The sequence below is a fragment of the Thunnus albacares genome, chromosome 23 (genome assembly GCF_914725855.1).
Source record: "Thunnus albacares chromosome 23, fThuAlb1.1, whole genome shotgun sequence".
In the NCBI taxonomy this organism is placed as follows: domain Eukaryota; kingdom Metazoa; phylum Chordata; class Actinopteri; order Scombriformes; family Scombridae; genus Thunnus; species Thunnus albacares.
The window spans coordinates 9,720,018-9,735,269 of record NC_058128.1 but is presented as its reverse complement, the minus strand read 5'-3'; the positions used below and the strand labels follow the sequence as shown (position 1 = coordinate 9,735,269).

At 38.9% G+C, this 15,252-nt stretch overlaps 1 protein-coding gene across 1 annotated transcript; it reads left to right on the top strand.

The window, feature by feature from the left end:
• Positions 1-11,068: 11,068 nt before the first annotated feature.
• Positions 11,069-14,907, top strand: lum (lumican). Its single transcript, XM_044343966.1, has 3 exons — positions 11,069-11,170; positions 12,153-13,047; positions 13,288-14,907. The coding sequence occupies exons 2-3, from the start codon at positions 12,174-12,176 to the stop codon at positions 13,440-13,442; spliced, it is 1,029 nt and encodes a 342-aa protein (XP_044199901.1). The 5' UTR covers positions 11,069-11,170; positions 12,153-12,173; the 3' UTR covers positions 13,443-14,907.
• The last annotated feature ends 345 nt before the right edge of the window (positions 14,908-15,252 follow it).

The following is a 15,252-nucleotide window of genomic DNA, read 5'->3' as shown; positions in this document are numbered from 1 at the left end:
TGTATATACAAATAGACATGCAATGCATTTAATTTAGAGTCCCCAGTCCACCATGTCTTTGGTCTGTGGGTGGAAACCATAGCTCCCTGAGCAAATCACACAGACACAGGGAGAACATGCAAACAGACAGGCCAGCAGGTTCAATAATAGATCTTGTTGCTGTAGGGCAACAATGTGAACCCCTGAGCCATCATACCACCACAATCAAGTCCCACAAGCGAAAATACTTGAATGGAGAGTATAAAGAAAGTTTAAAAATCAAACTTATGGTAGATTAATTCACCTCTGCAGCCTCTAACTCATAGTGATGGGTTTTGTGGACTGAGGTAAAAAAAAATATTTGCACAGGGACCATTTTTGGCCTCTGAGCTACCAGTGATTTACAGTCTTTCAGTCATTTAAGAGACTGTAATGGGAATTTTTAGGTTAAAGAAAAAAGAAATTAGGTTCTCCAGGGACAGTAGTGGTTGAGCAGTGGTTCTGCCTCTTGAGCAGGCTGATCAAAGCTCATCTAGTGTTTTTCATTTTGTGCCCTCTAACACTATTATACATTACACTGAATTGTATGGAGTCTCAGAAGTGAAAAATTTCAATAACAGGCTATTTGATGAAAAAAGTGAATGCATGATTTTTTTTTTTCATTTAGCTCTGAGAAACTAAGATAAAGCTAAAGCTAAAATTCAGCAACTGAAAAAACATCTTTGAACGGCTGTTGTTGTTTTTTAACTTCTTGCTTTTTCTTTTTTCTTGGTTCTATTTCACATTTTATCCATGCAACATTTAACATTTAAAAATTTTCTCACAACTGCCCTCTTATTTTAATTAAATAGCAGATATCATAAGTATCACTGCATTGCCACACCCATATTTCTTTATTTTTAACTAATATTTTTCCATCAACACACCTCTTCCCATTGCTTTAGTTTGTGCAGTATTTATCACTGATGTTAGATGTTAGAAATAAACAATAAACTGGAGATGTTGGGAGGAAAACTACAAATATTGCATGAATAAAAATACATTTTAGACTGGTACTGTTAAAGGCAAAATATATAACTCTGTATATTTTTACACTCCAACTAATCAATTCATTCCATATTTGTATTTTCAGGTATACTTTATACCCAGTAGTAATAGTTGTCCTTTCCGGGCCTCCATAGTGTACTGTCTTCTTTAAATGGTAAATGTGGGGAATTGAATTACGAATATTGCAAATGGCCCAACCAAAAAAGAAGCTATGAAAAAACAAGAAAATATAAGAGTTATGAGTGGCTAAAAAAATCCACTCCCTCTGATATGACTTGGGTCTTGTTTTTTCCTTCAGACAAGGACAGACTGAAAAGTTTCAGTGTTTGAGTTCTGGCTTCATCCCAGCACCTCTGAGTCAGTTCAACACAGAAGCATGAATGTACTTCAATCTGTTGCCCCCATGTGGTGGCTATCGGTACAGCACTTTCTTTTCTTTCCGTCTCTCCCCCTGAAACACGCACACATGCATAAGCACAGTGCAACCTGATCTCCTGAACAGACATCTATCCTCTAGACCATAAGTACTTAAACTTATTGCTTTAGGCTCGTTGCCAATATTTGTGTGTGTCGGTGCATGTGGGTTTAGAGGTGTGTGTGTGTGTGTTTGTGTGTGTGTGTGTGTGTGTGTGTGTGTGTGTGTGTGTGTGTGTGTGTGCATGCATGTGTCATGTGGTGTTTCGATTAATGTGTGAAAATCCTGAGTAGAAATAGTCTAGAGGAAATCAGTTTCCATCTACTTTAGTCACACTCACCGCCTACTGTGCATTTTCACGTGCACATGTGAATGTGTGTGTGTGTGTGTGTGTGCGTGTGTGTGTGTGTGTGTGTGTGTGTGTGTGTGTGTTTGTGCGTAGGTAAAGTGCCTGTCTTGTGGCACTTACGCAACCAAAGTAACCTGAAGTCCTTCACCATGTTGGAAGTGAGGAGTGGTGAGATCGCACCAAAAAGCAGAGTTTTCACAGATTTATCCCGATGGTTATTGCGATCTGCATATCCAGACTACATTCATGAACTGTAGCCTACACACACAAACACCTGGGCTTATACCTGTCTTACTACCTGCAATATGGCACTGAATTCCTTCAGTAAGAAACTGAATCCCTCTATCGACACAACAACAATGTGTTGAGCCCTGTAATTATACTGTCAGACACTTTTATATGATAACAATACACTTAAGCTGGTCTAGCTTATATTTTATCATTTAATTTAGAGATTGTACATAATTTCATAAGAGTATTTGTGTGATACAGATATAGGAGATATACTTAGACATGGAGTAACAGAGGTCTGTTGTGTTAAGTAGATCTTCTTGTCTGACTTTAGTGCCGGTTTCCTCTTGCAGCACATGTGAGCCCATGAGACAAGGTGAGAGAATCACTTGGCCTGCATGAGGATGAGTCTCTCTGTTTTAAGCACAGTGCTTACCACATGGCCACATGGTAGGAACAGAAGGTGGTGTCTGAGTGCTGTCTGAGATTTTATTAGACGCCTCTATGTGTCTGTGCCAAGACGTCCCAGAATATCCCTGTTTGCTAATGCTGCATGCTTGGATCTCCATCTGTGTACCTCTGTCAGAGCATGTGCATGTGTGTCTTAGTTGTGAACCTTTTTTCTTTGCTCATGTGCTTGTATTTATGCATCTGCTAATGCAACTTTGTGTGGTGTGGTGTTGACAAGGAAGAATCAGCTAGGCTAATAAAGTTCACACTGCACTTTCACACGTGCCAGATTGTTTAATGTCATCTATGATTTATGATTCACTAGTTGCACTTTGAAGTTAAACTCATCCTTTGATGATGATTTGTTTGAGCCCATTCTCATGCAGAAAGAGACCAAGTATGAAGGCCAACAACTTGCTGACATCATATATAAAAGTAATATTACAGAAAAATATACCTGTTACTAAGATCTAGTTTAATTCCTTTGTAAAATAATTCACCATCAACCATATGACCATATAAAACAAATTTCAAGGACTACCTTTTTTCACCTACGTAACGTTGCAAAACTCTGGCACATCCTGTCTCAAAAAAGATGCGGAAAAACTAGTCCACACATTTGTTACTTCTAGGCTGGATTATTTCAATTCCTTATAATGAGGTTGCCCCAACAAGTCTCTAAAAACTCCCTAGCTGGTCCAGAATGCAGCTGCACATATACTGACAAAAAATAGGAAAAGAGATCATATTTCTCCCATTTTAGCTTCTCTGCACTGGCTCCCTGTAAAATCCACAATAGAATTTAAAATCCTTCTCCTCACCTACAAAGCCCTTAATAGTCAGGCACCATCCTATCTTAAATAGGTCATAGTACCCTATTACCCCACTAGAACACTGCGCTCCCAGAAAACAGGCTTACTTGTGGTTCCTAGAATCTCCAAAAGTAGAATGGGAGGCAGAGCCTTTCAACTATCAGGCTCCTCTCCTGTGGAACCATCTTCCAGTTTGGGTCCGGGAGGCAGACACCCTCTCTACGTTTAAGAGCAGGCTTAAAACTTTCCTTTTTGATAAAGTTAATAGTTAGGGCCGGCTCAGGCTTGCCTTAGACCAGCCCCTAGTTATGCTGCTATAGGCCTAGACTGCCGGGGGACTTCCCATGATGCACTGAGCTCCTCTCTTCTCCTCCTCCTCTCCATCTGTGCGCATTCATGTACCATTAATACATGTTACTACCTTGGCATCTCCCATGTAGCTTTGTGCTTTCTTGTCTCACAGGAGAACTTTGGCTGTGAAACAGCTGCTGTCCAGCTTGACAGCCACCGCTGCTGCTATTATTATTAGTCATTTTTTGCCCACTGCTACTGCTATTATTATTATTATTATTATTATTATTATTATTATTGTTGCTGTGCCTCTCTGTTTTTCTCTATCCCCTCTCCACCTCCCTCCCTCTTTCTCTCTCAACCCAACCAGTCAAGGCAGATGTCCGCCCACCTAGAGCCCAGTTCTGGTTGAGGTTTTTCCCGTTAAAGTGGAATTTTTCCTTGCCACTGTCGCCAAGTACTTGCTCATGGGGAAATGTTGGGTCACTGTAAATTAAAGAGTCTAGACCTGCTCTATATTAAAAATGCCCGGAGATAACTTCTGTTATGATTTGGTGTTATATAAATAAAAATTACTTAACTTGACTTGACCATTAAGGTTCATCATCCCTTATTTACTGATGCTATGTATGCAGGTTTTTCATACTTGCACGTGCAGCTTACAATGATAACAATGTCAGATCTACCACTCAAAAGTTTTACTAAGTTTAACAATGGTTCCATGATTTTAGGTAGAGGTTGACAAAAGCAGGCCTCTTATCTCTAGCCAGCAAGCTGACAATTTTTGTCGATTGAAATGACAACTTTTGCTGGCAGAGCAAGCTAATTAAGCTAATCTAAAAAAAAAAAATACTAATGCTAATCTTAGTTTCATGAGTTGGTTGAAAACACTGTCTGTGGCTTACATTTTAAAGATTCGAGCTGACTCGTTTTAAAAAGACAATCTTGAAAGGGGGTCTTATATGTGCACTTGATAGCTTTAACATTATATCTAGATTTATAAATCTAGATACGTATCCTCCTGAAAGACTAAGGCTAAATGCCAGACATGCTATCGCTTGCAAAGTCTCATTTTAGAGCAGATAAATGCACTGTTTAATCTATTCCGTACACTTTTACTCTTGTATTTTTGGTATTGGAAATGGTAAAAACAGTCCCATGCGCACTGCTTCGGCATGTGGAGAAATCCAAAGCTTGACCGGCCTGTCCTGCCTAGTTATGGTTGCTAAGCTATGATTAGATAATTGCTGTTTGGGGGTTCAGTGCACAGTCAGCTATATCTATCTCAGTTGTATGTTTTGATTGCCTTTGACTGCAATGAATTAAAAATGTATTTCCACTCGATTGTTCCTCTGTTATATAATGATAAACATTTATTGTTTCTTATCAGATGGGGTCAGTCTTTAAAAACAATGTTGCTTACATGTAGCAGACCTTGCACAGATTGATACCATATGTTAACATAACCTGATAAGTAGTCTGCAACCAAATGTCTACTACCAGAGCAGATAACAGAACAGCTTTGCTCTGAATAGTTGCACATAATTTTATGTGTGCAGAGAGCATGGCAATAATCAGACTTGAAACATGAGTGGGCTTATAACTTTTGAAAACTTAACTTCTGATATTTTTTGTAAGAGGACGCCATTCATCACTTGGTGTATTACAAGAAACTCAAAGAAATTACTATAATAGGACAAATAAAGTAAGAGAAGCCAGTGAGAACACATTTGAGGGGAGGAACCAGGCTGTCTAAGCGAAATGTCAGAATGTGTTTTCCAGCCTCCACAATCAGTTTGGAACAGTTTCACTCTGGGTTCTCGCAAACACTGACACAAACACAGTTGAAAAACCAACCCTCAAAGAAACAAATATTTTCGGAAAGTTACAGATGAAGGGCACAATGTGGACTTTGTATGCACAAATGGAAAACTGTTTTTCCCTGTATTTGAGGGCTTTGTCCATATTTTACTTCAGGGAATACTACGGAGAAATAAATAAATGTCCTAGATCCCTAGAATTTCCATTGATGTTTCCTAAGAAAAGACTATGCGACTGTTCTAACATACAGCCAACAATAACAAATGTTTCTGTTGAAATACCACTATTACTTGCATGATTTCCTGTTTTATTTATCAATTCATCTGTAGTGGTTAGAGGTTGTGAGAAAATATGTCCACATTTGACCGTATTTTTTAAAAAGGTAAGCTCTCCTCCATTAAGATTTCGCCCTCTCAAGGACCAAAAATGATCTTTCTCATGAGGAAAAGTCGGACAAAATTCTGAAAAATACTGTTTGGCACATTTACACTGGTTTTATACAATGTCTGAGCTATTGAAGTTGCAGACTGATGTGCTGATTCTCAGTGAAATCAGCAGCACTATCCTTTTCGTGTTACAGTGAGTCATTAGATTGACTATTTGCAGTCTTGTTTGGGGAAGTACAGGCTTTCTGTTTTTTATTTGAGAAAACAATACACCGCAACAACCACTTACAGTGCAACAGTTAAACACACTGGAGTCACAAATGAATCAAGAAGGAAGGGGTAGGGGCTTCAAACTGACTTTGCAAGAAAACATACATATTTAAATATAGTATATATCTATCAGCATATGGGAAGAAACTATCTGTGTTTTTATTTTTGTTGTTTTCTGCCCTGTTCATTCTACATATATTGTATACAAGATGACGTCACTGAAGAACTCCAAACACAAATTCTGAATGAATCACAAATTTATGTTCATGGCAATGTTACACAAAATTAAACAAGTTAAAATTAATTACAAGGTATTGGAAAAACACAGTTGAAAACCAATGTCTGCCATCTGGTGAAATGGAAAGGATATGAGAACATGAGGCAGACATCAACACATTCGAAGAGAACAAGCACAGTGACTAAGCACAATGACTAAATGTCTGTTTTCCAGCTTCCACTTTAAGAGCAGTCTGGAACAACTTAAGTCTGGGTTTAACACAAAAACACCACAGCACCAGCAGAGTAAAAACACACTAACCTCAACGAAATAAATATTTTGGGCAGTTTTTCTTCAGTTTCAGTTTTGTGCTTTGCGCTTTTAAAATGTATGGGGACAAGGCTACATTTCTGATCATTTATGCACAGAAATGGGTGGTGATTCATGTCTTTGAATTAATCATTTGTCTGCACAAATTAATAATTTATGGCCTCAAATTGATAACAATCACTACAGCAGCAACTTCTACTGGTTGATCGAGATGGGGGGTCACTGCAAAGGGTCACTGCAAATCAATACAAAGTTGTTCTGAGTGATCATCTTTATCCTATGATGAAAACATTTCTATCTTGATGGGAGTGGTCTTTTCCAGGGTGACAATGCCCTAGTTCACAGGGCACAAGGGGTCACTGAATGGTTTGATGAGTATTAAAATGATGTGAATCGTATGCTATTGCCTTCGCAGTCACCAGATTTCAATCCAGTTGAACACCTGTGGGAGACTTAAAACTGACATGTTAGACAGCACTTTCCACCATCACCATCAAAACACCAAATAAGGGAATATTTTTTGGAAGAATGGTGTTGCAACCAGAGATTTGTAGAATCAATGCCACGGCCCATTGAAGCTGTTCTGGCAGCATGTGGTGGCCCAACACTTTACTAAGACATTTTATGTTGCTTTTTTCTTTTATTTGTCACCCGTCTGTACCTCCTATTTATTAAGAAACATGGTGACACCATGTGTCATGGAGGTTACTGTCATCTCTCTCACCTTGTCAATTGTAGAGTTGTTGCTAACAAGGACCGCACTGCAGAGGGATTTTGGCAGTCCCACAGGGAGGAAAGGGGGAAAAGAATTGAAAAAAGCAACTTTAATAAGTCACCTGTGTGTAAAGTCTAGCTACACATTAACCTTTGCCATTTTGCACAGCACAGGTAGCAACGCACAACATGGCTTTCTGTCAACTAACATGCTGTATCCTCCTAAGTGTGCATTTCTAGAGCAAATATGTCAAGCTCTGTCCCATTTCAAAGGCTTCTCCACTGCGGCTGTAGAAATGTAGCCTTCTTTTTCTTGGATTTGAAGGACATCAATTAAACAAAAATATATCCTCCTTCAGTATCCTATCCATCCTGCTTTGCTTAAGGACTAGCCTTTGTCAAAGTGACCTTTAGAGAGTCCAGACCCTGAATTGGGGCACAATGAACCTATGCCTGCCTATGTTTTTATTACTCTGCATTGTTTTATTTTGCCAGACTGAGTAACAGTGAGCTGAACCCTGAAGATGAACCTGCGGACATTAAGTGTTGATCCTCAGTGGGATCAACAGTACTAGTAAGAAGAGTCATTGAATTCAGAAACAAGAAAACATAATGAATATAACAAAATGTATGTAAAAAAACATGACTATAAACAAGCAAACACAGTATGCAGTGTTTTTTAAGCATTAAAGGAATTCTAAAAAGTAAACATCAGCTTTGCCTCTTCAATGGCTGTATGTTTCACATGTGTTAAGTGACTTTGAAGAGGTTACAAATTGGTGACCCAACAATACTAATGACTGGCTCGCTGGCCTTTAGGGCATCAACTGTGACTCTGAAGTCATCCGTCATTGAATGTCAGTAGAGGCACACATGGGGAGTACAAAGAGGGAGTTGTCTCTTATCAATTATTCAGAAACAAAGTCCTTGAGACTTGAAAATTAACTCACAGATAAAGTGTCAAAGATGAGAACAGAAAATAATTTACAGTGTTTAACAGAATGATTCAAATTTTGAGAGGAAGAGCTTTAGGACATTTTCCACCTCCTCACCTCATAAATCTGAGATGTGTGCTTAGATGACTGTTGGAAATCACTTTTTGCCTTCTCATTGTGGAGAGATAGAGAGACTGTGTGTACTTGAATGACCAAGAGTTTGTTTTTGTCTTCATACTGTTTCGAAACAAGGAACATTCCATACTTTTTTAACCTCACCAGGTTATGTGATCAATCAAATCATTTCTAACATTTTACGTAGCAGGTTTTGGAGATGCATGGAGAGTCTGGTTAACACAGTTTTATAACAGCATCCTTTTGGCCTTAAACCTTAACCTTTATCTATATCCTCTAATGCTATCTGTCTGTTCAGTTTAAAGGTTATATATGTGAAATTGTGAAGTAATATTTTTTTATTGCCAATGAGTGAGTGGGTTTGAAATGCAACTTAAAAAATTAGACCCTCTCTGACTTTCTTGGGCGTAACAGCCTGTAACAGCCTGTGGACTGATTTCTATGCAGATGATCCGGGCCTGATTTTCCGTGAAAATCCAAAGGATGTGACATTTTTGTGCACTCCTGAGTGCCTTGCCTGTCTTCCATTAACATCAACAAACGACCAACATAACGAAACAACAACACAATAAAAACGGTGCTATTCGAGGAGAAATACTGTAGCTAATGAGACGGCTAGCTGCCTCCGTCGACTACAACATATCATCAAACATCAAAACACCGCTGCAATTACAAGTTGCCCGCTCCTGACCACACACACACACAGCTAAAACAACATTATTTCCTCAACAAAGGAGCAGAAAACAAGCTCCAGAGGAGAAAATAGCTTACCCCTTTTGTTTTTTCTGTCGGTAGTCCAATGGTGATAAAAAGCACACATTTCAAGACAAAACCGCAGTGCATTGCTTCCCATCCACAGCCTATCGCTCCTCAGTCATAGCGCATTGCTCCCCGGCCAGGCCTGTTGCGCCCCGGCCACAGCGCATTGCTCCCCGGCCAAGCCTGTTGCTCCCTGGTCACAGTGCATTGCTCCCCGGCCAAGCCTGTTGCTTGCTCATAGCTCACTGAGCCTACTGGTGTTTAATAAAGATGGTTGGTAACAAAAAGGTGGCAGATTGCAGGTCGGGTCCAGTTCAGGTGATTGATTTATGCATATTTTTGCCTGTTGGGTGGTGCATATTGGGGGGATTTTGACTGCAGCTAAACAGCCACAGGTGTCACTAATGAGTGATTCTTACAAATAGCACCTTTAAAATTAAAGGCCATCAAAATGTAAAACCTCACATAATACAGCAATGTCGTTTTGGATTATCAATTATTACTACTATTACTATAAAGTTTACTAAGATTTTGATTTTATGCAATAACTAAACTAAAATTGACACATAAAACAAATGTTTAATGGCGATCCCAATGTCAAAAAGTCTGGCGCTGGTGAGTTAAGTCATGGAATTGAAACCAAACTGAAACCAAATTAATAATCTCTCTCTGCAGATGGCTTTTTAGATATATGAGGTGGGTGTCTATTGTCTCTCCCAAATGCATAAGTTGATGAAAAAGATTAATTATAGAGTCAAACAAGCCTGCAGAAGTAAGCAAGGACAAAACAGTTCTGAAAAGGCAGTTGAGAGATTCAAATGTTCCGGTCTGGGAGGAAAGGAAAAATGAGCACATACATTTTTTAACATATCTTAGGAAATCAGATATCTGTAGTTAGAATTTGAGGTATGAAAGTTGTCCACACATGAGAAATGCATCCAAGATGGTCTCTAAGAATGATAAGTGAGTAGCGTACCAGACTGGACTGCGACCAATTAAATCCAGGCGTCAATTCCCAGCATGCTCTGACGGTGTGATGGACGTCCACCAACAAATGGCAGAAACATTTGGCTGTTTTCTCTCCCACCCCCTTTCTCCACTGCACCTTTCAGATAAGTAAAACACCACCCTAGTCCATTTTATTCATTGGTCTGACTATTTGAATAGAGTATTTGAATAGAGAATATAATATGGAGGATGATTACAGGGCTTTAAAATATGTAGAGAAGAAAAATGTGTGGGTACAAGAATGAAAAGTGGAGTAATTCATCGCAAAGACATATGAGATCCATTGGATCTGCTTTAAACTACCTTCCCCCCCTTACAGTGCAATGCCTTTAGTCTTAGACAGAGAAGGAGAAGCAATGTTTGCGGCAAGTGTTATGCAAGTCTTTTCTGGCCGTCTCCTAACCCTTTTGTCAGATTTTCCAAAGCCTTATTCACAGCCCAAGAGGTACACCGGAATTTATTCTTCTTCATAACCAGCGTCTGGATTAAATAGCAGCCAAAGTTTGTTTTCACATTTTTCCACGCATAACTTTTTCTACTCTTTATATTTTTCCATGCACAGCCCACCCAACTCCAACTTAAGTTTTTGCTTGTTAACACTTTGGCATGATTATTTGGAGGTTGATTAAAAGAAGTGGTTGTAAAGGTGATGGAAAAGTGGAAAAGGTGGAGGTAGCATTATGCATTTTTTTAAGCTTGTTTGTGGTGCTGTATACCTGCAGCATTTGCACCTGCTCTTGGTTAGTTAACATAAGTTTTTGCATGGTGCTCCCCAAGACATTCATGCAGATGACATCTTTAATTTCTATGACGCCCTAACTCCAATTTGCTGCAGAAGCCTCCCATCCTCCCCCCTCCTCCTCCTTTTTCCCTCTCTGTCTCTCCATCCACCCCTCTCTCTCCTCCCCCTCTCTCATTCTTTCCCTCTGTGTTTTTCTCCAGAGACTTCCAGTTTTTGAACACCACAGTGTTCTTACCTACTGGCCCTCCACCCTACAAACACGAACAGAGAGAAGCACAGGTAAGCTTGCATATGGAGGAATGGATTTGTGATTTCCTGTTTGATTATTCCTCTTTATTTTTTTGCTTTCCGGGTGGGATTATCAGCTGTCACTGAAGGGCTTTTGGGCAGTGGCTAGTACTGCAACAAAGACTGCAAGAGTAACAGTGCATGCAAAAAATGAGAGTTAAATGCTTCATGATTTTCATAATGTATTAGGAGTTTCTACATGCTTGGATATATAAGTTTATTTGGATACACACTTCCTTTGACTGTGTCATAGATTTCGATGGCTTTAGACTTTAGAAAATGATCTGTTTTACTTGGATCCAGTGTCTGTCTGCATTTTTCATAGGTCTGGAATTAATCATCCTGGTTTTGCATTGTCTATAGGTTTGATTTTTGTGCATGATCTTAAACTAGATATATTCCTGGTGTTATTATCTTATCTATGTGTTTTCTCCATTGTTTAGAAACCTTACTAAGGACAATAATCACTTCTTTTAGTTTTTGATGTGTAATACACATGTCAAAGATAGGTGCAGTATATATATTTTGTGTTCAAGTGTTCTTGGAACATCTGCATTGCATTATTGCTCCCATTGCCAGTTCAGGTATAGAAATCTATCAAGTTGATAGATGAAGTGGTGCTGAGAGCAGTGCAGTTTCATTCAAGTTGCAGCTGTAATGATGTGGCTCGACACAGACTATTGAATTAAGGACTCTGGGACTCATTGGTTACCAATTTGTTGACATGAACTCTTCACCGATTATATAATACTCTGGGGAGTGGGTGTGGTGGTATGGTGTGTGTAAAGTGGGAAGGTTCAGATCCCTTTTTGCATAATGGTTTAAAAGTTCTTGTTTTTTTATATAATTTTTTTCCATTAATGTCTCCAACTTTATAAATGAATCCTTCATGCACGATTAACCTGCACAAGATCTTATACTGTCCTTGGTCACTCTAACCCTTCTGTCTTCTTCTGTCTCCCCTCCCCTTCAGTCTGTTGGATTTCCAGACGCCATGTTTCCTCTCCGTGTACCCCTGTTGGCCGTAATGGTCAGCCTGGCCCTCTGCCAGTATTATGACTATGAATACCAGCCTTACAATTTGCTTGGGCCCTCTGGCCCCAACTGTAATCAAGAGTGTGAGTGCCCAATAAATTTCCCCAGCGCCATGTATTGTGACAGCCGCAAGCTCAAGTTTGTTCCCATAGTCCCGACAGGGATCAAGTACCTGTACCTCCAGAACAACCAGATTGAGGAGATCAAGGCAGGAGTGTTTGATAATGTTACTGCTGACCTCCGTTGGCTAGTACTTGACAACAACCAGATCACCAATGCAAAGGTAGCAAAGGGTACAATCGACAAACTCACTGGCCTGGAGAAACTATTCTTCAGCTACAACAACCTCACAGAGCCTGTCATCCCTCCCTCAAAGTCCCTTGATGAGCTGAAGTTGATGCACAACCAGATGAGCAAGTTCCCCTCTGGTCTCTTGAACGACAAGGAGAATTTGACCTCCATTAACGTTCAGTTCAATGAGCTAACCAGCGAAAGCATCTCAGGGGCATTCAAAGGACCGAAGAAGCTGCTGTCCCTGGATGTGAGCCACAACAAGCTGAAGAAGCTGCCAGCTGGAATCCCCAGTTCACTGGAGATCCTCTATGCTGATTACAACGACATCGACAGTATTGGAGCAGGATACCTGAGCAAGCTACCATCACTGCAGTACCTGAGGATCTCCCACAACAAGCTGGTGGACTCTGGAATTCCTTCTGGAGTGTTCAATGTGTCATCGCTGGTGGAGCTCGACCTGTCTTTCAACAAGCTGCAGTCCATCCCGGAGATCAACGAACAGCTGGAGCAACTCTACCTCCAGGCTAACGAGATCACCAGTGAGTGGCAACTATCACTTTTTACTTATTAGCATTTTAAGATACTATATTAAACCATTGTTCAATTCTAAATGTTTTGTCTTGCAATGCTGTAGGCATTTTGTCTTTTACCATGATTGACTTTTTGTCTAGCACAATGGGTTGAGGAGTAATAACAGGGTACATGAAGATTTTGGGACAAAATGGTTTTTGAGGGTTTTTTGCCAACTTTGATCACTCTGTGTTTTTTACTCGCGACAGAATTTGATCTGGCAAGTTTCTGCAAGTTCATTGGGCCGGTCCACTATTCCCGTCTGAAGCATCTGCGTCTGGACGCCAACAACATCACACACAGCAGCATGCCTCCTGACTCCTCCAACTGCCTGCGCCAAGCTTCGGATATCATGTTTGAATAAGGACCTCTTTCCATGACCCCAATTCTACAACCACAGCTCACCCCAAAGCCTTGTGGATTTAAATGTCATAACATCCCTCTTTTCATAGTACTCACATGTCATGTCATGCACTTACTGACATATCAAGTAGTATGCAAATCAGGGGTATTGTAATGGCATCAATAATAAATCAAGAGCTGGGCAAATTTAAGGTACAATTGATAGCATAACAAGCTATCAACCATTTTGCAAATCCTTTTATGACATCTTTCAAACTATCAAATCAATTTGTAAATTCATCAAGCATCTTACATGTGCTCCAAAAATGTGGCTCTTGATATTTGTAGATACATGAAGGCAAAAAAATAAATTTAAAAAAACAAAAAAATGCTATAAAAAAACATAAAAAAGTAAATGACTAAAGGTTAAATAACTAAATGCTTTGATTAAAAATGAAACACACACTTCAAACATTCCAAGCTGACATTATGTTGAATACAGGCACAATGGAGTAAACAATGAATGAAGTTAGTATCTCCAGTGTCTCAATTATAGCGTCATTTTGTTGTGTGTCTTGTATGTTCCAGTGTTTAACATGTATGATATAATGTGGGTACACTAATTAATCCATTGCTGTGCAAAGGACCAGCAAGAAAAGATTGTGTACTCAGATTTCAGTGTATAATTCCTAATGTGAGAAATAATGAACAAATTGTAAAATAGCAGTTACATTTTCAGTATCAAAATGCTTTCAAGGAAAATACCAGTGTTTTTAACATAAGTCTGTCATTCTTAGGCTACCTCAGACTCATATACAGTAAGTGGTGCCTTTATGCAAATAGAGTCATGTCCCACTTCTTTGATTATCTAAACCAATTCTCAACTTATAAATATCCACTCCCTTCAGAGGAATACCTTCTTCTACGTTCAATAACTTAAAGCCCCAGTTGAGTAAGACTTAGGTTTTAAATAGCCCTTGCAGCATTAAAAAGTAGAATAGATGATACAAGAATGAAAGCCACTGGTATTATCCTTGAAATTACTATATATAATATTGCTGTTGAAACCGTTAAATGACAAGATTATGTTTTTTAGAAATCACGAGTCAAATTGTTTCTTTTCGTTACCTAATTCCTAGCTGTCCGCTGTCATGCGCATTGCTGATTTGTATACAACATTTGCATTACTTGCATGCATCCAATGGAAACATTCTTTGATAATAAACTACAGCTTTTGCAGTTAAGGTGCTTCCATTGTTACGTTGTTGTTTAACATGTCTGACAAATGCTTTTGAACAATACATAGTCAACTTGACAGCAGTGACATGCTGATTAAATGGTGTAGCTATGTTATTAGAATATCACATTTTGTCTGGATAATTTTAAATTTTATCGTGATTTCTTTTGTGGCCTTTGAATCAGAAACTGCTCATGAATTTACTATGTGGAAACCAAAACACAGTTGAATAAACTATGTTTCCAACATATTTGTATGACATCGCTTTTTAAGACTGCTGTAATTAATTTTTTAACATGGAAACAAATTGATAAAGTATGTATAACATCTTATTTGACTCTGCTTAAATGTAAAGAGGAGTTGAACATAGCTGAACTTTAAGGAATATCATGTAAATTATTTTTCAAGGTCTTCTGGGCTCCTGTACCACTTTTTAATAAGGCATAATCTATAAAGGGGTGATAAATTGTAACTATTGGTTTATTAATGGATAGTAAGTCATTTATTAGTTCTTTATAAAACAGTAACTATTAATAACATAACTTTGGGGTTTCTAGTTTTGGAAAAATCTATTTGGCTGGTGTAATAAAGTCAT